An 18145-nucleotide genomic window follows, 5' to 3' on the forward strand; every position below is an offset into this window, starting at 1 on the left:
CAGATTTTCTTAAATGTTTATTTTTAATATTTAATTTGTATGTTTCTTATTTAATTTAAACAAAGTTTGTATATTTCGATTTCTATATAAAATGTTGAGATGGAGCTATATATAATATTTTATGAGAAAATAGGGAATGTGTTGGATAAATTTTTATTTACATCGTTTTTTACAATGAAGGATCCTCTATAATGACGGTTCGGTTTAATTCCAATCTCCGTCACAATGATGGGATGGCGTTACTTGATTTGATCAAGTTTCAGTGCCGTATTCTTTGGGAGGATAGAAATAAAAAATAAGCAAATATAAATAAATAAATTTATTATATTTATAATATATTTATATATTTATTTATTAATATTATATTATATAATATAATATTAATAAATAAATTTATTTATTTAATGCTTATTCTTATATTAAATAATTTAAATGATAATGCATATTATTTTAATTACATTATTTATTTAAATATGTAAATAATTAAAAAGTTTAATTATATATTAATATAATAATATATAATATTAGTATAAGATAGAAAATCAGTTATTAAAATTATGTTAATTGAATTAGAATTAAAATGTAATATATTAGATACATTTAAGTATTGAATAATAAAAGTTTGACAGTTGAAATATCTGTCAATTGACTTTGTTTACACAAATTTACTATATTCAAATCTTTAATTGATTTCATTTCATTTATTATAAACGGGTCTTGCCCTTTCATACATAAGTATTCATAAAACTAAAAGTTAATAAAGTTAAACTAAAAGTTGATAGTGTTTGTATTCAAGGAATGTATTTCATTTAGTTTAAACTATAGTTCCTATACTGTTTGAAATTTGTGAAAATAAATCTTATAAATTGTTTCGTTTAAGTGAAATTTTTTTTTAAATATAAAGTGTCATTAGTGGTAAGTATTTATTTATTAATATTATTAATTTAAATTCAGAAATTTTTTATCTCTTTTTGTTTCAATTAATGAAGATATAGTAATCATAAGTTTCTTTTTCCGTTAATTTGATAAAATTTATATTTAATTGAATTTTAATTTCATATATTTTCTAAGTATAAAATTATAATAAATCTATTTATAAATTTGTATAATTTTTAACTTGCTAAATTCATAAGTAATGTAATTATTAAAAACATAATATTTATTTTTTATACTTTTTGTGAAATCTAATTATTATTTGAAACAATTATTATTTTATATATCTTTTTAAATAATATATAAATTTAAATCTTCGAAATATTATTTTTTAGTAAATTAATAAAAGTTTTATTCAAATTTTGGGGCAATCATGCGCTTCAAATTAATTTAAACAATAATTTTTTAAAAAGTTTTATTAATTTAAAAAAAATTATGTTTCTATTAGTAATGTATATTAATTATTTTATAAATTATTATTTATTATTATTATTATTATTATTTATTACTTATTATAATTATAATTATTTTTAATTATTATTTTATTATTATTATTTTTTATATTATTATTATTATTTTAAAAGTAACTTATATTATTATTTTTTATTATTTTTTTCAAGAAAATGGCAGAGAGCACTCCAAAATCTAGATGGCTGACTTTGAAAGAGCGTAAAGAAATATTGGATATTTTTAAATTAAATGAGGAGAACCGCATTAAAACTAATTGTGCAGATATTGCAAGGAGGTACAATGTTTCAAGTTTAACCATTTTAAGGATGAGAAATGTTGGTCGACATCATTGGAAAGATAAAATTGATGAAGCAGAAGTTTCAAGTGCTTTTGATAAGCGTAAAAAACCCTCAAATATTTATTCACTTGAAGAAATATTATATGAGTGGTTTAAACAAAAGAGATCTGCTGGTTTACCAATCACATGTGCTGTTCTGCAAGAGAAGGCTTAATTAATAAAGGAAAAAATGAACGTAGATATAGAATTCAAGGCCAGCAATGGATGGTTATGTAATTTTCTAAAAAGGTTCAATATCCGATCAATGTCAATGCAGGGTGAAACATTGTCAGCAGATTTTGAGAGCTCTGTAGATTTTGTGGATACAATGTCCACAATAATTCGTTTGAGAAATTTTCAATTATGCGAAATTTATAATGCTGATGAAACGGGACTATATTGGAAAATGTTACCAACAATTACTTTTATTGCCGAATACGAGAAACGAGCGGATGGATTTAAAATATCAAAAGAACGCGTGACAGTCATGATTTGCGCTAATGCGGATGGCAGCCACAAAGTTCCTCTTTTCGTTATAGGAAAATCTAAGAACCCGAGATGCTTCAAAAACATTAAAAAACTACCGGTAAAATATGGAAGTCAAAAAAGTGCCTGGATGACACGTGATCTTTTTAAAACTTGGCTGACTACAGTATTCTTACCATCTGTTGAAGAATTCCAAAAAATTGAACAAAGGTCACACAATATATTATTAATTTTGGATAATGCTAAGTGCCATTTATCAAAAGAAGATATTGAATCACTTTCCAATAACTGTAATGTAAGTTTCTTTAAAGAATTGACAATTTTTTGTTTTATATTTAAATTATATATTATATGTAAATCATTATTGCATATTTTATTACAGGTTGAGTTTCTTCCTCCAAACGTAACTTCTCTAATTCAACCAATGGATCAGGGAGTTATAGAGAAAGTTAAAAAAATTTACCGGAAAAGTATGTTAAGGGACATGCTTTTAGAAGAAAATGAAGACAGTCTTCTTAAATATTTAAAGCAGTTTAATATTTTAGATTGTTGCACACAGATTGCAAGTGCATGGTCTGAAATAACTGCTAAAAATATTTTGCGAGCATGGAGAAAATTAATACCGGCTATTGATGTTGATATGGAATCTAACGATCACTCTATTGATGATATTGTGCAAGTTTTGTGCAGACTTCCTGGATTCCAGAATATTGATGTCGACGATGTTGTTTCCTGGTTAAAATCAGATACAAATGACCCAGGCTGGGAAGTGCAAACTCTTGAAGAAGTTATTCAAAAGTACAAATTAAATGTTTCTGTTTAAAAATTATTAATCTAATATATATATATATATATATATATATATATATATATATATATATATATATATATATATATATATATATATATATATATCTTTTTTAATTCTTATTATTTTCTTCTCTTTTTCAGTTATTTTGGAAGTACTTCATCTTCAAGTAACAAAGAATTAGAAGCAAATGAAGAGGAAGTATCTGACGAGGATATGGATGTACTACCGCAGCCAGAAAATATTGTAGCTGAAGCAGATGAGGGTTTGAAAGCTTTAAATTTTTTCAAAAACTGGTATCAACGTCAATGGGATTGCTAGCCAGAAAATTTATTAAGCCTTCAAAAGGCTCAATAATCAAACAAAAGATATTGTAGCCCAATTAAAAAATTTACACTTGCAATAAAGTGCTTTTTTTCACAGTATTGTTATTTTTCTTATATACTGCCCATTAATATTATTATTAAATATTAATAATATAATGTATATTATAATATAATATATTATTTATATAATCATTAAATTATTAATAATAATTATTTTATTCAATTAAATATTAATTGTTTATTAATATTTTACTAATATTGAAAATAACATATTGTATTAATTATTATAATAATTAATATCACAATTACTTTAATATGAATATTATTTACACTTTCCAACGGACAATTAATTAATTTCATAATTAGTACGTTTAAATAAATAATATATACACATAACATTTTTCTACGAAAATTCTCCCAGTGTCTCTCAAATAATAATATGGACAGCCCTGAAAAAGTAGTTAGGGGGTGTGACGTAGGCAACCGTCAAAGTGAAGGATAGGAAAAGGGGAAATTTCGGGCTGATCCGTCATTGTGGAGGATTGACTGTACATCAAAATAAAAAAATACTATTGTATATTATAAATGTATATACTTACAATGACAATCGTCCATCATTATTTATTCCGATTATTTATACCTTGCAACTACATAAGTATTTTCACTTAAATTTGTCGATTATTGACAGTTCTTTTAGGTTAGGAATAATATGCAGAATCGCACAATATGCGTTGAGAAAGCAGGTGACTGTTGACAAGGTTTACGGTGAACGTTTTTTCTATGCTTAATAAAGACTGTCGCGGCAATTTACATATACTTGCATACACCGTATGCATTTATGTTTTCTTCATTCAATTCTCGTTAAAATTAACAATTAAAAGATTAAAATCACATTACAAAAATCAGCTGTCGTATTTTTCTAAAAAAATGTGAAACTCATTCTCATAACAAAATATACGCCTAAACATTTTGCACTACTTTTTGCAGTGTAGGTTCCTGTGGTATGGATGTAAGAAAAAAATATTGTCGGTAAAACAGAATAAAGCCATTTTAAGATACGACATTCTAGAAAGGTAAAATATACTTGATACACTCTGTTGTAGGAAATTTTTGATAGCACTGTTTTCTTCGGGAGAGTCGAAATGTGCTAACCTTTATTATAATCAAAAACATAAATTTTCTAATGATCCTTGTATATTGAAAAACTATCTTAAGCCAATTAGTTTAACTTTCTCTTTTCGGTTGTTGGCGATGCTGATGCAACATTTGAGTGTCTTCCACCTATCCTACTTGTTCTTCTATGCTATTGTCAACTTGGGATATTCACACTCAAACAAGACAAGGTACAAACGTTTTCTTTATTTATTATAATAATAAACTTTCTAATGTTATTTGTAAATTTTATGTAATTACTAATAATCTATTAATACCGTAGTTGCGAATTCTCGTCAAGCATATGGAGAACGATTGGAATTTTTTGACGTCTAAAGTAGAACGTACAATTTTGCAAAATGGTGCAGTACATGGAAGACGTCTTACAGTTTTATTTGCTAGTAATGATACAATTTAATTAAAATATATTATTAATTATTAAAGGTGTTATATTATTAATGTTGTAAGTTTAAGAATTAGCTACAGTTTGGGGGTTTCGGTTACGCGTTTATTTATAAAAAATTTACAGCAAATATTATAAATTTACAAAAATTCATTTGCAAAAGTGATGGAAAATTATTATATTCACTGACGAATTCCTAGTAGAATTTCTACAAAAAAATTTCGTAGTTATTACGGGCAGAATTCTATTCGGATTAACTTTAGAAATGGTTTTTTTATCAATTGTATATATATGCTTTTTGGACTGAAATTCGGACGAAAACTGTCATTCAAAACCTCACACGAATTCTAAACAAAACGAATTGTTAAGAAATTCTGAACGAATTATTCTCATCTGGGTATGCATATGTCATCATTAAAATTACTGTTCAAAATACATCAGCTTATCCTTTAATTATTAGAGTCAGAATTTCCCAAACGGATCACTTAACTTTTATGGGACTGACGAGGTACCCGGGTACCTTTTGCATTTTCAAATTGATTTTCTTCATAATTTTTAAAATCGTATCGACCTAAGGTTTCTTGACATCTCAAATTTATCCGCACAAAGTGTTTTTAATTTTGTATATTACTTATAATGTACATTTATAATTTATTTATTCAAAAATAATAAATAAAGTTTCTTCACCCATAAAAGGCGGACAAGGTACCCGGGTACCTTTATACATTTTAAGCAGATAAATGTATAGAAAATTCTATTAAAAGATTATGAAAATTTTCATTAAACAATTTTTATAGTACTGCACATAATTTTTTATATGAAATATGTAATTTAGTTACTATAGTTAAATAATAATATATATAAGAAATAGTCAACGAATTAAAGGGCGAAACCACATTAGAACGCTGTTTTTAGCCGTTTTTCGCGAATTTTTTTAAGGTAAGAATTGTTTTGAATCAAATAAAACATTTCCACCATGTTGTTCATATATTTAACTGTAACTCATATTTTTTTAAGCGTCACTGAGAAAACTGGAGAATTGGACTAAACATCTGGAGGGACAAATCGTTCATATTTGAGAGTTAGCTATTGAATAACAATCTAAATGTTCAAATACACCATTGACAGATATTCGTGCCATTTCTCTTGGAGGGAAAATGAGTTTATAACAGAGGGACAAATTAACCATCTTGAGAAATCCCTTCCTTATCCGGCGCGAAATGGATAAATATGGCAACCTAACCCCTAAATTAAATACATAAAATGTCAGAAAAATAATTTCGCGCGCATCAGATCGTACACATTTTCTGCGCAACTTTTAACCCTCAGATATAATGGGAGAGAATATACAAGTAGATTTCCATTATCAATTCAAAATTTATTTTAGAAGGACTATTTAACTCTCTTCATAAGCAAAGGAAACATACACTTTTTGAACCTCTGAATTTGACTCTCCAGTTTTCTCAGTGGTTTATATAAAAAATCTTCCAAATTCGGAGCTATTGCATATAGAGCTGCTCCGCCGGAGTTCATGACTGCCGTGCAGTCCTGAGCCCACAAATTTTGTCCGAAAGCAAAAAATCAAGTTTATTCACATTTTATAAATATTTTATTATTAAATGAACTAACTTTTAAGTGAAAATATTGAAAATTAAAAAATTGACACTACTTTAAAAAAATCTTCGATTTCTTGCCTAATTTTTGCAACTTTTTTATTTAAAAAAGGTACTCCAAATTTTGTTTTCTTTTCAATTTTAGTTCACTTAATAATAAATTTAATAACGAACAATTTCCAATTTTTCATTTTCAAATCGGTGAATAACTTTTTGAGCTACACTGCACGGCAATTTCAAAAATCCTGTTTTGAGAAAAACGCATTTGAAAGAATATCAAAAAATTGATATTTAAAAAAAAAATTTTAAAGTGATTACACTTTAGTCGGCTATTCCAGCACAATACATATCCCTTCATCTGCTTCATAAGTAGCATGTAAGTCTAATAATTCCTCTTTTCGTGCCTTTCTGCTCTCCTTAAGGCCTAAGCACAACTGGTTCGGTTTCGGGATATGGGCTTCTTAACCTCAAAATATATGTAAATCTTACATATCCCGAAACCGTCTCCTGAAACCGAACCAGTTGTGCTTAGGCCTTTTGTCTCAAATGTGCTACGCCTATTCTACACTGAGAAAACTAGAGAGTCAAATTCAGAGGTTCAAAAAGTGTATGTTTCCTTTGCTTATGAAGAGAGTTAAATAGTCCTTCTAAAATAAATTTTGAATTGATAATGGAAATCTACTTGTATATTCTCTCCCATTATATCTGAGGGTTAAAAGTTGCGCAGAAAATGTGTACGATCTGATGCGCGCGAAATTATTTTTCTGACATCTTATGTATTTAATTTAGGGGTTAGGTTGCCATATTTATTCATTTCGTGCCGGATAAGGAAGGGATTTCTCAAGATGGTTAATTTGTCCCTCTGTTATAAACTCATTTTCCCTCCAAGAGAAATGGCACGAATATCTGTCAATGGTGTATTTGAACATTTAGATTGTTATCCAATAGCTAACTCTCAAATATGAACGATTTGTCCCTCCAGATGTTTAGTCCAATACTCCAGTTTTCTCAGTGTACTATTCTATTAATCTACGGTAACCTGGAGCGCGCTCCGTTCATCACCAGTATAGCGAGGACGTCAAATTTTGCTCTAGAAACTTTTTTAGCCTATTTTTGAATACCTTAACTAATAATTCATGCAAAAAAGAAAAAATCGATTTTTTCAGACGTCTAATGTGGTTTCCCCTCTTAAACATAGGTACCCGGGTGCCTCGTCCGTCCATAGAAGGTGTTTTTTTCTTCAGTCTCATAAACAGTACAGTTTAACATTCATCTTCACCCATCCCTATCGTAAAAGATCCTGTAACTGTCTTTTAAAAGTAGTGATTACGCGTTAAAATCTCATTTTCACTGTTTTCTCTTGGCTTGAAGACTATTATTTATTATTAAAAAATTATTTTTTCTAGTAAATATGTATGGCTCAGTATTAACTTTCATATCAATGTCATTAACACCAATTGTTTTTGACTATTTTATTCCGTTAAATGAAACTCGTCCAAGGGACTTAGTTTATGCCGCAAAATTTCCTTTGGATGAAGAGAAATATTTACCTTGGCTGTTGGTCCATGGCTCTATTACTGCTTTATACAATTTGACAGTAATGTTTAGTTGCGAGTCAATGTTCGCAGTCACAACACAGCATGTTTGTGGTTTGTTTGAAATTATCAGGTAAAAAAGCTAATTTAGAAAAAATTTCATTGATTTAAGAATTTACCTATTTATTAATAATCCTAAAATAAAAACATTCAACATTATTTTTCGTTTCCGATTAGTTATAAGTTAAAAAGAGCAATGATGCTTTCGAACAAGGAAAAAAACTATAACATAATAGATGATAATTATTATAAAGAGTTGACATCTTGTATTAAATGGCACAACCATGCAATTCAGTAAGTTGTAAATTAATATAATAAATAAATGACGTATAATAAGATCCCAGTAAAAAAAAGTATCCACTCAATACTTTTTTTTACTGGGATAACATAAGAATAATTACAAATTATTTTTTAGATATTCAAAGATACTGAACTCTTGCTTTTCGCCACTTCTATTTTGTTCAGTGGGTTTAAATGTTATAGCCATCAGTTCTTTACTAATTCAAGTAAAAATTATTCCTTTTGCTTTATAACATGTGACGTAATCTGGAGAAAGGGGTCTTACGTGCAAAAACATGTTTTTGAGAAAATAGCTGTTAACGTTAAATAACTAAGTTTTCTTAGTTCTTGTCAATTATTATTTTGATAATTTGTTAATCAGAGGTTTCTAGAAATTCGATACCAGATTTGTAAAATTTTTAATAGGGATTTAATGGATTCCCATGAAATTCATTATTTCGAGATTTCACTTGTTGAATTTTTAAAAAGTTTATACATGTTCTATCAATGTAGAAAAATCAGTTTCTTTCATATGTTTATTCTACTTTCTCTTCATTTTTAACAAAAATTACAACTGAGGCTCCCAATTCAAGAACCTGTGTGGACGCACGCGTTTATACCAGTCCGTGAGCGCATCTGGGCAATTCACTGCTACCTGACTGGTATTAGCGCTTACGAGTCCCCTTTTTTCCTAGACCAGGTCACATATCAGTATTATATGCGGGTGAATTTTCAAGAACTTGCCACATTGGATATAAGTACCTTCTTTAAAAAAATATCCTGTACTTTCATTAATTAGTATTAGAGTAAATATATCAATATAAGTAAGTAACAGCCGTCTAGGAACGAATTATTTTCCGGGGGCAAAGCTGTATATGTACTGTAGATATATGTAAAACTATGTATATATAAAAATAACTAGGGGGCAGATGTCCCCCTTGTCCCCGGTTCCTACGCCATTAGTAAGTAAGCTTAATTGGAAATACCGTACCTAATTCTGTTTTAACCCTCTGAGCACACACCTCTTTTTTCGAACAAGAAGCAAACTCAGGGTCACTGTGACCCTATTCACTTTTAAAAACTTATCATTAAATTTACATAAAAGAATTGTTCAATATTCTTTAAACAATGAAGAATAAGTTTCTATACTTGAAAAGTTTCATTATAAATATTTTATTAGAGAAAAAATGCTAAAAATAGACCATTTTTTAGAAAAACGAAAAAAATTAGGTATATTTTTAAAAAAATTGTAGTTCTTGTAATTTTCAATATTTTTAACTCATATTTTACATTTGCATTATTGAATAGTAGTACCATGAAATAAAAATAAATTCTATACTGTAGTTTTTAAAAAAAGGATTTTTTGCAAGTTGATGGAGGTGATTTTTTTAACGAGATGTAGGCAACAACTGACTTGAGCATTATACTCGAGGAACATTAAGAACTGTTACTAGAACCTAAAACAATTACTTTTAGGTCACAGGACCTCTAATTGTTACAATTTTTTAAAAGAAATTTAAGTTTAAACTAAAAGATAGAGTTACACAGACCCTGTATGTGCTCCGAGGGTTAAAAAATAAAAATGACATTTTTTAACTAAAACCTAAAATATTTTAATTCCTGTAGAAGTTCACAAACAAGATCAAATATATTTGCATGTACATGTGTGACGGGTCAAATAAAACACTGTTATTTAGATTAAATTTTTGTATTTGACATGAGAAATTATATCAATTAGTTTTTTACTCAGCTAAATAAAATTACAAAACTATCCGCAGATCAGAAATTATATCCGTAGATTCGTGACTTACTGACTAAACATGCTTAGACAAAAGTAAGGGTGGATAAAATTTAAAGGAATTCGTCATTCAATAAGGGAAATCTGAAAACTAGAAGAAACTTGTCAAACTACTTTATTTTTTTCATAATAACGTCAGACTCCCCCAGTTTAGAAGAAACCTTAAGTTGTCCGGAAGCGCGGATGCCAACGGGGATAGTGGACATTTCGTGTCGAAGTTGCACGGTAGTTGTTACACAAAATAATTTTATACACAGATTTTTAGGCATAAATATGTATGTGCCTACCGTGGTTTCTATCCAACTACGTGTTCGTTGATTAAATTTTATTGAGCTAAAGTATGTTTCCATACAATGTAAGTTTTGTCCTATTTCTTTGAAATTTTTGGGGTGTAATAATTTGCGGTGAACTAAACAAATTCATATCTTCGGCGTTTAAGTTATAAGAAATATTCTTATTTAAATATACGTCGCTCTGTCGAGCTATTGATATTCAGAATGTACTGATTAGGGTCTTTAAGTGAAATGCAGGCAAGTTAAAGAATTCGGAATACTCAAAATTGACACATTTTATCTGTCATAATTTCGTTTCAGGTTCTAATAATATTTGTTTTACAAGAGTATATTTTGCTTAATAAATATGATGGTTGTGTGCGATTACAGATGCTAACGTCGTCGATGTTCATGCATTGTTGCAAGGAAGTTATACCTAAAAGGATTTTTAAATCAGTAGGGCAAAGAAGATGGTTTTCATCTTATTTGCAACTAATTATAATTTAATTTTTATCTGTTCGAGTAAATTAACTATCTTTCATTATTTAAAATTATTTCGTAATTATTATTATTATTTTTTTTGTAGTCGGAAGTGGAAAATCTGCGAATTCAGATACCTGCGTAATGAATCACATGTGGGGATGACTGCTCTTGTTCTGGTCGACCCACAGTGGTCTGAAACCCGATTCTAGGTGGACAAAACTAATTTCTGAAAATTGCTTCTATAAATTTTAATTAAACCGTGTCTATCTTGTACTGGCCTATTTATTTATTGTTCTTGCGAAAGTCTGTTTGGCCTCCTCAAGGGCCGATCTAAAGACTCCGCATCTACCAATGCCTGCGACATGTTTGATGTCAGCTTTGTTACCGCACTTTTCTTTGCATAAGAAGCAGCATGGGCTCTTCCTGCAATCTGCCACCCTATAACCGGCTTCTCCGCACTTAAAGCACGCAGCCGACCTATCTACTGCTTGACAGTTTTGACCTATATGGCCGTAATCAAGGCACCTATGGCACCGTGTGACCATAACTCTTCTTCTGACCTTGCTGTACACAAAACCAATCTTAACTTGCCTAACTATCATAGGGATTTCCCTATGCTTAACATCATCTTAATATTCGCTGACCTTTACTTCCCTTTCTCTATGTAATGTTAGTCATTATGCGTGTGATTCAATTTTGTAAGTTTAATCGAAAGATTATTTACCAGATCATCCAATGATTGTCTTTTAGATTAAAATATACTGGAATGTTGGTAAGGATTGTCTGCTATTTGAGTTTGAGTAGTTATCATTGTGTTAATTTTCGAGTTTTGTGTGTTTGAATTTTGAATTTGAAGTAGATTTTTTTCTTTATCATTTATAGGTAAATTTCCGGGGATTGCTTGTAGTTGAGATTGTGAATTTGATGTTGCTTTGGAATCTGATAACCGTGAATTTAAATTCGGAATGTGTTGAGGAGTGCTCATAGTCTGTGGATTCTTCATTAAGAATGTTTATCGCTGTAGATGAAAATGAAGGTTGCCCAGGAGCTATAAAAAAGTAGGGGAATGTAAGGTATCGTGGCGTGTAAGGTATGGTGGCGGACTAGTCAAATCTGGCATGTAACGTCACATCTGAAGCGCCTAATCACTATGGTTGATGTCTTTTATCGTGAAAGTAGTGAAAAAAAGAAAAAAAGTTTTATTGGATATGTGTGTTAACAGTGCCAGAGTGAAGATTTTTTGAAAATTGAGTCTGGTAAATGTATGGAACGTATTGTTTAGACCTTGGACAACAGTTTTTTGTATTTTACATTTTTTTCAATTCGCGCTGTATGAAAGTAACACCATCATATTTTTATCAATAGCTTGTAAGGTATGATGGCGCAATTTTTGTAACGTACAGTGGCGGATCATTTTTTTGCACGAGTTTCAATTGTCTTTGCATTTTTTGTGTACTAATGCCTCATGTGTTCCAACGCAACAATTCTCGAATATGTGACACTTGCGGTCTTCTCTTATTCTAGTTGCGTTAAAACAGCCACCAGCTACTTCACATATCCAAATTGTAACCATAACTAAAGTGAAACTTTTTTTCTATAATGAAAATCATCATTTTTTTTCTTTTTGTTATTTTTCATCATTTCTAGCAGTTTTAATAAATAATTTTAACATCTACATAATATTTTAGTTAAATACACCAAATGCGCCACCATACCTTACAACTTTCAAAAATAAAAAATTCAGTTTTTTGAGCCAAAAGCTGTAAAATTTCACTGAATTTAAATTTTAACAGCCGCTTCTGACAGAAATATGCTTAATAGATGTCAGCAACTGCCTGCTTTTGAAATTTTAAAAAATACTGTTTTTTGAGAGAGAGACGCAAAAAAGAAAGTGTCCGACACCATACCTTACACTCCCCTATCTTTTGTTATGTTTGCATGATCCATTTCTAATTTAAAGATTAAATTTATTATGAGATAATATAATTAAATTGCCCCAAGTTAGTGTACAAATTATTATTGATCATTCAAAATTTAATTGATCCATTTAAATTATTTGGTTAAAATTAAGTCATGCAAACTCCGGACAGATAACTCCAATTTGAAAAATAATTTATATAGATAATTCAAAGCAAAATCTTTATTCTGTTACCAGGAAAAAATATTACTTTATTTTCTACAATTTAATAAAATCAATTCCTATTATCCGTAGGCTTGTTGACAAGCAAAAATTGTATTGTATTCAATCACAATAAAGTGTGTTATCTGTTCTTACTGTGGATAAAATTCCCGCGTAGTAATTATTTCCACCTCAACACTCCATGCAAATTTACAAAAAGATGTTAAATGTAAACTAGGCAAAATGCAATTAAATATTACTTCATATAGTTAGAATGCTTATAATGGATTCCAATCTAAACGTTATTTTAATCTTTATAGGGATTGATCAAATTTTAAACCAAAATATAGGTATAAGTTGTGTACAGCATACCTTCAAGCAGTAAAAATAAAAACAAAGTTGCATTAAGAAGTTTAATTAATTAACAAACCAGGATTCAGATGTTATATGAACATTTATATCTCCTTTTAATTTTAAGTCTAAGGTTGAAAGATGATGTTTGAGGTAAATGCAAGATTTTCTCTGACGATGTAACTCCCCTCAAAGCTGAGGGGAGACAATTGTAAGTATAAACATCCACTGTTGATAAAGAAGAATTTTCTTTACTCTTTGTCATGTCACTATAACTGTACTGAAAAGCGCTTTTAACATAAGCATAGGGTAAATACTAGAATTTTTCTTATTTTTCTCTTATAGGAATTTTCATACTTTTTAAAAGAATACTTATCTATTTCTTTTAGTTCTTAACACTATTAAAGCATAACTCATCTTTTTTAAATCCTAGTAAACTTTTAAGATAATTTGACCTATAACAAAGGCTAATTGAACAAACGGTCCAATTACCCAAATGCAGCAAAGCGAAGTGGTCAAGTCGTCTGTCTAATTCGCCTTTTCGCCTGCCTAATATATCTTATTTATCAAAGGTATTCGGAGAAATTGTTAGCATCTTCCACCTTCGATAAATTCCTACAGATTAATAAATTTTTCTGTTAAATATTATTTTTTACTGGGATGTAAATATATGTGATCTTATGTCTGATCTTGTACAAGGATTTTCAACTGGGCCTACTATACTACTATATTCGCTGGGTTAGTGGAAAAAAGGACACATCGAATTTTGTTTGAAAAAGAGAACACCTTGCTTTTTAGTTAAAGAAAAGTACACCTCGAAAATATTAATTTTAAATGCATTTTTGTTTGACGATAATGTGTGTAATGTAATTGATGTTCTTAAATCTTCTATTATAAAAACTCAAAATACAATTACATTACACATAGTATCGCCAAACGAAAATTGATATAAAATGAATATTTTCGACGTGTCTTTTTCTTTAACTAAAATGCGAGGTGTCCTTTTTTTCCACTAACCCAGCGTATTGTACTCAAATTTCAAATCACTGAACGTGCAAAAGCCGCAAAGCTCTGTGGTGCTAAATACACAAAAAGCTGTCCATAATTCAAATTCTAATTAGACATATTAGAAATTATTTATTCGATATATTTAACAGTCCCTTATTACAAAGCGAACTTATATCGAAATTTGAAAGAACGATTTCAACAGGGCTAGCCTTATAAAATTATTTTGTATTTTTTTCCAATGTTAGTCACCTTTTATTTTCCCTTCCCACAGGGTGGTTTTTGTGTTGAGTTTAAAATCCAATGTATCTGCTCGAATAGTCAGAAGCTATCCCTGAATACATCCTTATCTATCCAAATTCGCGTGTTTTTACTGTAATATGTAGAAATTAAAATTCGTTTTCATTGTTACCAACTTTTAAATTAATGCAATAATTAACATTTTTTAATTGTAGACTTTGAACTCAATTAATGAGTTTACTTTGGCCATTAAATACGGAAGTTTTGCTAGTGCTTGTATGATTCATCTATTTTGTTTAACGATACCAGCTCAAAGCTTATTAGATAGTAGTTTATTAATTTCACAAGGAACGTAAGTATATTTGAAACGATCATAAGGAATAATACCAGTCAAGTAACTTTGTAATTATACTGTGCTACACGTAGGTAATTCTCAGAAAACAATTTTTGCAGAATTAACAGCAGAGTTTGTAGTATTTATAAGCACTAAGCAGCTTGGATTTTTGGCTTTATCTGCAAGGTAACAGATAATAATGTAGTAATAACGGAATAACATACTCTTAAGTAGATTCTCACAGGACGTTTGAATATTCCACATAACACAATTGTCATTCATCAGAACTGACATTTAACCTAATTGACATGCATAACAGAATTGACATTTAACACAATTTCCATGCAACAGAATTGACATTCAACAGAATTGATATTTAACACAATTGTCATTTTGTTGCATGTTAATTAAGTTAAATATGTTTCCGTTAAATGCGAGTTTTTGGTCTGTCAGTTAGGGATTATCGGGATTATTCATGCTTCCCATTTCAAAATTTCTCCAATTTGACTTTTTTTTCGTATTTTTCTTTCTACTAATCCACCCAACAAAAATGGCTGGGTTCTGCGCATACTAGCGACATATATATCAGCTGATGTAGCAGACAAGTTGTAGGGCAGAGTGGGGCAAAGGCGCTAGGTTTACATTTATCGATGTATATTTTTTTAATTAAGCAATTAATTTATGCGGTCTTTGTTTTTCATTATTCTTAAACTAATCAACAAGAAATTTTAATAGTTGTTATTTAGTATATTATAATTATAAATACATTATTTAATGAAATTTAAAAACAATGCGAAAAATGCCTTTGTCCCACACGCTGGGGCAGCGACGTTTTCGCTTATATTTCTAAAAGAAAGCATTTATAAGCCTTAAAAAATTAACAAGTGTTATTTATTAGTATAATATTTACGAAATATAAGGTTAACAACATATTATTAAAAGAATTAAACTATTTAAATAAAAAATAAAAACGTTTAGTGATTTTAACCTTATATTGTGAATTAATACATAGAAAATTCGGATATTCAATTGTGTTTAACCAAATTATGTTTAATATTGCCTTTGCCCCACATAACAAACTTTTTTTTTACTTTAAATTTAAAATATTTAAATACAAAATTAAACTAAAACACCACGCCAGTTGTGTAGAGAAATAATTAATTTATTTATATGTTATGTTTTTAAAAATAAAATACTTAAACTTATCCCAGTGGGCACACTTGTTCAAAAGACGTCCTAAGGATGTCTTTTTGGGGACGTATTTTGGACTTGTAAAATAAGACGTCTTAAAGACGTCCTATTCATGTTCTATGTCTTGGCCATTAGATGTCTTTAAAGTGTCTAAAAGACGTCTTTTTCATTCAACATTTGAAAATAGAAAAATTTTCATAAATAGAATATATTATTTTCTAAGTTCAACTTGGACTTAGAAATTTATGAATGTTAAATTCATTGGAATTTTTCTAAGTTAAATTCATTTCATTGACAAGTGAGATCGTTAACTTTGTAGAGGTTCATATCTGTCTTGAACGGCTGAGGTGCTTAAGGCGCAGTGTTTTAAGCCCAAGGTATCCGAGTTCGAACCCAGCTTCGTAGGAATTTTTTCATTATTTCTCCACATTTTAGAAAAAATAAAATTAAACTTAAAATAAATTTAATACAATGTTACTGAATTTCAACTCAGAAAATGTTATAAAAGAAATGATTATTTAAGATCTGAAGGAATGTAAAAAGGACGTCCAAAAGACGTCTTTCAGACGTACTTTAGACGTCCTTTCTTATGTCTTTTAGACGTCTTTTGGACGTCTTTTGGACCAGACATAGAACGTCTTTTAGACGTCTTTTAGTTGTCTTTTTGATGACTCAGAGACATTGCCATTATTGTCCCCGAATCGTCCGCGGACAAAAAGGGACGTGTCCCTGTGCCCACTGGGATGTTTTAAAAAATAAAAGTTTGTTCAGTAAAATTATCATTTTAATTTTGCAAAACAATTTTTTTGTTATATTTCTTAAAATATTTGATATTTTCAGGTTTTTCTTTTTTTAATCAATTGGTCTGATTGCATTGTAACTTAATTTTTAATACCAATTGGAATAGACAGAAAATAAAGGAGATATTTTAAATAACGTCTTTGCCCCGCATAGCGCTTTTGCCCCACTCTCCCCTATGCGCAGAGCCCAAATTCATCTCTGACGCAACTCATTTCACGCCAACCCTGTTCTCATTTCTTGCACCTATCCAACTCATCTTGTAACTTCTATATAGTCTTCTTGAAACTAACTTAAAGTGGACTTGACTCGTATTATCTCTTGCAAGTGCGGAATTGACAGCTTCTTATTCCCAGCTTTTGACAATGTAATGTATTTTCAAACTTAAACAGATATAACGGTGAATGGTATAATTTACCACTTCATGGACAAAAATTAATTGTGCCAATAATACTCCGAGGTCAAATACCTTCAACTTTAACTGTTGGAAAATTTTGTGACATGGATATGATTGCATTCGCTGCGGTAAAAATTATAAATAATTTTTTCTAAACAACTTTTTCATTGGCAATTTAAAAAATTTGAGTAGCGCTCCACCGGCCAAAGGATAAACTAATATGTATAAACTCATGGCTTAGAGATAAATGTGAAGTCATGTTTCCATCATGAAGGGGCACTTTGATTTTGAAAATACCATTTTTCGAAAAATGGCGAGTATATATGAGGCCTCGGATCGAAAAACTTGACCGACGCTCGATTGCACGCTGCTAAGCTAGTCAAATGTACAAAAATGTCGAAAAAATCGAATTTGGAATTTTTAATTTTTGAAAAATTCTATTTTGTAGAAAATGAGATTCCGCATCTCTTTTCCTTTGACGTTTTTTTGTAAAATAAATACTATAGATAATAATAAAATAAAACTAAAAATTTTTAATTTATAAATTTTATTGCCTTTTTAAACATCGTATCTTCGTCAATTGATGATGAATTAATTTGAAAATAAATAAACACTTACAGTTTGGTACACTGAAGGCTACGAAATAGCAAAAAAATAATTCCAAATGTTACAAATAACGTGACAAAAATATATAAGCTACAAGATCGGACTATAGAGAAAATTAAAATGGCGGCTCAAAAATGGAGTTTGAAGTTTTTTGTTTATAAATTTTTGA

The 18145-nt window shown here is 29.3% G+C and overlaps 1 protein-coding gene across 1 annotated transcript in view; it reads left to right on the forward strand.

Annotated features, from left to right (window-relative positions):
• Positions 1–17563, forward strand: part of LOC122510064 (odorant receptor 67b-like) — a 30193-nt gene extending 12630 nt beyond the window's left edge. The window contains exons 2-8 of the mRNA XM_043624461.1: positions 4564–4683; positions 4776–4893; positions 7915–8176; positions 8281–8397; positions 8519–8609; positions 14866–15002; positions 17366–17563. Of these exons, the coding sequence (XP_043480396.1) occupies positions 4564–4683; positions 4776–4893; positions 7915–8176; positions 8281–8397; positions 8519–8609; positions 14866–15002; positions 17366–17525 (1005 nt within the window). The 3' untranslated portion in view covers positions 17526–17563. The remainder of the gene's footprint in view (positions 1–4563; positions 4684–4775; positions 4894–7914; positions 8177–8280; positions 8398–8518; positions 8610–14865; positions 15003–17365) is intronic.
• The last annotated feature ends 582 nt before the right edge of the window (positions 17564–18145 follow it).

This window comes from Leptopilina heterotoma, unplaced genomic scaffold, assembly GCF_015476425.1.
Source record: "Leptopilina heterotoma isolate Lh14 unplaced genomic scaffold, ASM1547642v1 Lhet_66, whole genome shotgun sequence".
Taxonomy (NCBI): domain Eukaryota; kingdom Metazoa; phylum Arthropoda; class Insecta; order Hymenoptera; family Figitidae; genus Leptopilina; species Leptopilina heterotoma.